The following is a 6,455-nucleotide window of genomic DNA, read 5'->3' on the forward strand; positions in this document are numbered from 1 at the left end:
CCAGCAAGGAAATATTTTTCATCTAATTTACACAAATGTTTTGTGATATCCAGCTGACATTAGCTGGCCATTTCTCAATCCGATGGCTGCAGCCTTCAGAGCTCGCATTTGTAGGCAGCATATGTCATCAAGACCATCTTATTTCAGTATGTTAAATGCATAAATGGGGACTTAAATATGACATAAAGGAATATTAATATAAGCCTTCCTGTTCTAATGTTTTTTCTTTAATATTTTTTTCAAAGACTACATAATAAAACAGTTTTGAACTTGAACGCATGATGCTGTAAATATTATCAGACTTTCTACTTTACAATTTGTTTTTAACAAAATCTCAGGCTAGTATACGTATTCTCATTACCGAAATAATTAACCTCATTTCCGAAACCTATGTATCATTACCGCAACAGATGCTTATTAAATGTTAATTTTATTAATAGAAGCATAATACTTTGATTTTAAATGCATGTGCAGAATCTCTAAATTATGTTCTTTCAGGTTTGTCATGTCATTTTGAAAATGTGTCAGGTTTCTTCGAAATATAAAAAAAAAATAGTTGTAAATTGTGGAAGGTGTTGCGGTATATGAGCTAAATAAAACAAAATAAAAAAAACGTTAAATTTAAAATAAATATTATTTCAGAATTTCAATTTACTGTGCATGACTATTAATAATCAATTTTTTAAAATGTGAAAATATATTAGCTTTTCTAACAGTGTTGATGTTTTCTGACTGTTGCGGTAATGAGATTTTTTAGGACTTATTTTTGAAATTATGTTACAAAAAGTGTTAAATGATAAGTAAAAGTTTTTAAATTAATGTTCCCATATACTTCAGACTTTGTTTCTAATGTCTGGTGGAAAAAAAGTAAATTTAAGCAATTTTTACATTTTCATGCTTGACATTTTTACAACCAAGTTTTCGTGAGAATCACCCATATGTATATTCAAAGTTTACTGAATACTAACAATTTATATGAGAATTTATATTTATACGAGTCAGACTTTACTTTTCAGATGTATCATGCATGCTTGTAGCTTCGTAAACTTACTAACAACAACCTGCACTGATTCTAAATATGACTCTAATAAATCATACATGTCATGACCCCTTTAGTTCCTGATCGGAAAATTAAAAGATGTTATGTTTTAAAACAACATAAGGATGAGTAAATAATGGAATGATGTTTATTTTAGGGGCTAATAAGCTTTATCATGACTACAGTATGAAACTGGTAAAATCACTTAATCATCTCTTACCTGTCTCTGACCCCTTCAGTCTCTCTAACTCTTCACTCTCCACCTGTTTGCTCTCCTTTCCAGCATTTTAAAAAACGCTTTATCCATCTATAAAAGGTAACAAGTCATTGAATGTTGTTTATAGTCTCTCTTATTTGTGTGTTTCTTATACAAAAATTGTGAGTGCACTAGGTTTGTTACACATGCCAGGTGTGTCCGTGTGATGGCGATGTTTACAAAAATTTCGTGGGTTAAACTCAAAATGACAAATTTCTTAACTTAGCATCATCTTATTTACAGCTAGTATTGTTAACTAGAAAAGGCAAATATATATTGAAAAGTGTCATGACGGTAAACTAAAAATACAACGCTTTCATTTTGGAAAGCAATTTTGAATTATGAATGGGGATAACTAATAGCTCATTTAAGACGGCAAATATTCGTATATATTTTGCAGACATGACTGCACTCATACAGGCTAGCAAACAAATTAAAACATTAGCGAAATACCTTCTGAGCTTCCACGCTGGACATTTTATGAAACAATGATTTTAAGTTTGCAGCTGCCTCACGTGTGACTTTTACCACAGGCACTCGCGCTCTCCTCCTCTGACTTTACTCCACTGGCGGTTACGACGCATGCGCATAACAGCATAGGTAATCAAATGCCTCATAAACTCGTAATTTTTTAATCTAAATGTCTTGCATTTTGCGTTATTTTAATTATTACCTTCGAATAAATAGTTTTTACAAATAAATAAAACTTCAGAAAAATATATTTGATAGTTTGGTAGAAATATTAATAATTTTAAAAGGGTCTAGAACTGCCCCTGTGTCAGACATACATAAACTTCAATTCCCTGTAATTATAATCAGATGTGTATCTACATTCTTTTTTTATTTCTGTTTATTAGGAGATGTTATTTAATGAATAGCTGCAGATCTTTTTAACAGAAAAAAATGTGCTTTCTTTTTAATTAATCAAATGTATCTGTCTTGTTTTCAGAATGAACTTCAATACAACAGTTCTGCATGACTCCAATGTCTTATCCCATTCCCACTCAAAGAAATCTACACCGGACATTGTCTTCTACATCATCATTATTCTCTTAGGCACCACTGGAAACTCTTTGGTCATCTGGGTGTCCGGTGTCCGTATGAAACCCAATGTCAACAATGTGTGGTTGGTCAACCTCGCCGTGGCTGACCTGATCTTCTGCGTGTCACGAGTGACCTCACTTGTCACAAATTTCATTGGCCACTGGCCATTTGGGGACTTTGTCTGTAAGTTTATGAGCTTTATCAAGTACGCCAACATGTTCTGCAGTGTTTTTCTTCTGGCTGTCATCAGTGTTGACCGAGTGATCTGCGTGCGGTGCCCAGTGATCACCAGGAGGAAACGGACGTTATATGCTGCTCGTGTGGTCAGTTTGGGGGTTTGGATTGTGGCGTTGATATTCAGTTTACCAAACTTAGTGTTCCGGAAGATCCATACTGATCACAACAACTTGAGCCACTGCTATGACAAGGTTAGAAAAGCTTTACAAAACTGAATATCTTCTCACATCTTTGCCACCTTGAATATTATATGTTTATAATATTATGTCCAGACCAAAACAAAAAACAGAAATTCTGAACCGGAAGGCACTTTTTTAAAAAGAGAATAACCGGCTAAAGTATTGATTTTTATGTTTCATAAATATCTATGAATATACTACAGTATTTTTTATTTAGTACAATCAAAAACCTACATACAGCTCCTTTAAAAAGCATGAGCTGTACTCTTTCGATAATCTAAGGGTATTGCAGTACCCTTGTTTGCCGATAAGTGTCACCCCAGGCACAAACTCTGCTCATGCACAAAAGGGATTCACAAATTTTCAACCTAAGTCTTGAGCTTCAGTTTGGCTTGGATTTTAGATTTTTTCCAGCTATTTGGGGTTAGGAAGAACCAATAAATATAATAACCAAAACAAACAAGAGGTTTCCCCTGATAGCAATAAGCTCCTTTCAGTTATACAGGATTATGGTGTAAACAACAAAAAATGTGATGTCCACGTATGTGGACACACCAGGTCTTAAGAGCTAGGTTATATACCTTACTTAATAAATAATTTAGCCTGCATTCTAAGCAGACAATGAAATTGAAAACATACTGTTTACACATGCTCACATTTCTCTGTTTGTTGAATATGTTTTTGTAATTATTGACAAACCTAATCATTCTAATTTCAATCTTAAATTTGCAGAAAGAAGGAAATTCAGTAAAGTATGCTTTCTACTACATTCGCTTCTTTTGTGGATTTTTGTTTCCTTTCCTGGTGATCTTTATCTGCTACACACTGGCTGCTGTTGGGATTCGAAGAACGAGATTCTCCGGCAAATCAAGACCTCTCCGGATTCTTGCTTTATTGGTTTTAGCCTTTTTCTTATGCTGGGCACCTTATCACATCCTAGGTCTTCTTAAGATGATAAATAGAAAACACCCTGCTGTAAAATTAGGATTCCGTACATCTTCAAATCTAGCGTATTTTAACAGCTGTGTGAACCCAATATTATACTTCTGCATAGGACTGAATCTTAAGCAGCGCTGCAATCAAAGCCTCTTAGGGATTTTTCACCGAGCTCTTGCTGAAGAAGACCAAACTCCTACACAGGATGGCACTATTGAGGAACAATCTAACAGTGTTTCATTGGCTGCTGGTACAACACCTGAATGACTGTAGATTAAGTGCATCACATTTTCATCAGCTAAAATACCTATCAGGATCAATGTTTAGCCAGCTTCAAATTTTTTTCAATGAGATATGAGGTACGCTGAGGCAGACGTGAAGTAACTTAAAGTATTAATAAGTATGATTACTAATGTTAATTTTGGAATAGCCTTCTACAGCATCTCTCTAAAAACACTTAAAACTTGGCTTCACTCAATGATTTCACATTGATTTTAATATTTGACGTAACCTTTTTCAGTTAATATTAAAGATATCAAGGTTATATTTTCACAAAATGTTCTTGACATTATGCAGGATGATTTTACGGTAACAGTAAATCACAAATGACCTTAGATGGGTTTTCATAGGCAGGGTTACATTTGATCAATGTGTGGTTTAACATCAAAACTGAAAGAAGTGATTATGAACAGTGGTGAATCATAAGTGATGTTAATTTGGTTGTATTGTTGTTTAGTATTTTCAGTTTTATACACCAGCTGGTTAATTATTGAATGTGTTGTAAACTATTTTAACTGCAAACAAGCTTATTTTTATTTTTTGTTTAGTCTTTAAAAGCCTTGAAAAGTCTAACATTTTTCTTATCTGAAATCTGTTTATTATTTGTCACCTTTGTGTTAGTTTGGTAGATAAATAACAGTTATTGTTTCCAGATTTCAACAAAATATTTAAATCTCATAATTACATATATAAAGAGAAACAAAATTCTTTAACTACTTATGCTATGTTAAAATGTGTTGCATAGTTCCTTTGGTCATCCCAAACATTTTTTTCCATTTAAATTAATGGTTTATAAAATAAATGACCTATTTAAAATGGTAAAATAAAAATGATCTCCTAATGGCAAGGCTGAGCTTTTAAATTAGTCACTTTTTTAAATATTATTAAGTGCTCAGGGATAATGTAAGTAAGTGAACAGAATGTATAACGTGCTGGTAGTTTTTGTATTTTTTAATGCTTTCCTTACTTGTGGTGTTGCACAGACCAATCTGCGTGTGACATCATAGCGTTACAAAGCTGTACTATCAAATAGCTCTCATGATGTCATACGCCAATTGTTGTGCACAGCACCGGATACAGAAGTAGTATTGTACCATCTAGCACGCCACCCTATTGTTTGTCCATCAAGCCACTCTGTTGGCTTATGTTATAACATAATGGTTATAAAACTTTATTTTCTTACATTATCCATGGACATGCATGCTTTCCCATCTGACTCATTTCCAATTGGCAGTGGATTTAAAAACTACAGCTTCATTCATTTATCATCATCAAGCTACACCTTTGTTTTTATAGGGCGACCTCTAGCAGTAAAAGTTACACATTGCGCTTTAAAAACCTTTCCTGTTGATCTTTATCTGCTACACAAGACTCTCCAGCAAATCAACACCGCTTCGGATTTTGCTTTATTGGTTTTTGCCTTTTTTATGCTGGGCACTTTATCACATCCTAGGTCTTGCTAAGCTGATGAATTAAAACAACCCAGCTATAAAGTTAGTATGGCAGGGGTTGGTAAGTAAGTTTGGCGTCAAAAAACAGTTTGGAGACACACATAATAAAGAAGTAAAATAAAGAAAATGAAGTAAATGTTTAGTCTACAAGCTCTGGAAGAGAATTAACCCAGGTATACTTAATAAACTACACTTGGAAGATATTTTTTTTGTAAGGGAAGTACACACAAGTTCCTGCTAATATCGTCACTGAGGCAATATTTGTCTTTAAACCTTTTGTAATTTCTGTTACAAAGTTGCTACAGCAAATTGCCTCATATATGTCTACCAAAAGGAAGCTCATTTAACTAATTTTACTAATAAACAAATCATTCTAACTGATTGCTACATTCAAGCTCTTGTGGCACTTTTTTTTGACATGCTCATCATAATACATAGCCATGTTTTACAAGACTTTATGAATTGGAATACCCATCCCAAAACCAATTCTTAAAATCCTTTCAAGCATTCGTTTGCTTGTACATGCATTTCTGCTAATAAAACAAAACTTTAATCTTTAGTTAGACTATGCTTAAAATACTCCTCAATGTGTTAAAAATTTATTACACTTCTTCTCTGTTACAGATCAGTGAGCATCTGGCAACAATGACTATTTATGTCAGTTTTTTTAATAGTCATAATTCCTTAGAATTATGCATACATTATAATAATTAGCTCCATTGTGATTGGAAAGACATATCAACATATGTTTATATCAATTTAACTTCTAAATTAAGTTAAGCAAGTTCAACGTAAGTTCTGTTATTACTGGACAAAATATAATATAAACCTAAAATATAATATAAATATATTGTGCAAGTAATACAGTAATGTGAGACCCAATTTGCAAATAAAATTCTGTTAGTACTTACACATTTTGTGGGTTTTTGCTTTGCAACATCCCACCTTCTTCTTCCCATTTGGCTGAGACCTCTGAATGACTCAACAGAGATTTAAAAATAAAAAGATGTTCATGCAGGAGCTAATTTTTTGCT

The 6,455-nt window shown here is 33.2% G+C and overlaps 1 protein-coding gene across 1 annotated transcript; it reads left to right on the top strand.

Annotated features, from left to right (window-relative positions):
- Window positions 1–2,245: 2,245 nt before the first annotated feature.
- LOC135773492 (C3a anaphylatoxin chemotactic receptor-like) lies at window positions 2,246–4,802 on the top strand. Its single transcript, XM_065283105.1, has 2 exons — window positions 2,246–2,767; window positions 3,488–4,802. Exons 1-2 carry the CDS (start codon window positions 2,246–2,248, stop codon window positions 3,956–3,958), a joined length of 993 nt encoding a protein of 330 aa, XP_065139177.1. The 3' UTR covers window positions 3,959–4,802.
- Window positions 4,803–6,455: the final 1,653 nt, after the last annotated feature.

Source organism: Paramisgurnus dabryanus, chromosome 19, assembly GCF_030506205.2.
Source record: "Paramisgurnus dabryanus chromosome 19, PD_genome_1.1, whole genome shotgun sequence".
In the NCBI taxonomy this organism is placed as follows: domain Eukaryota; kingdom Metazoa; phylum Chordata; class Actinopteri; order Cypriniformes; family Cobitidae; genus Paramisgurnus; species Paramisgurnus dabryanus.

What these genes read in the sequence shown, in the direction of transcription:
- LOC135773492 (XM_065283105.1), top strand. Translation starts at nt 2,246, where the DNA reads ATGAACTTCAATACAACAGTTCTGCATGACTCCAATGTCTTATCCCAT. An exon ending in TGAGCCACTGCTATGACAAG is followed by an intron (nt 2,768 to 3,487) that starts GTTAGAAAAGCT and finishes TTAAATTTGCAG; the next exon opens with AAAGAAGGAAATTCAGTAAA.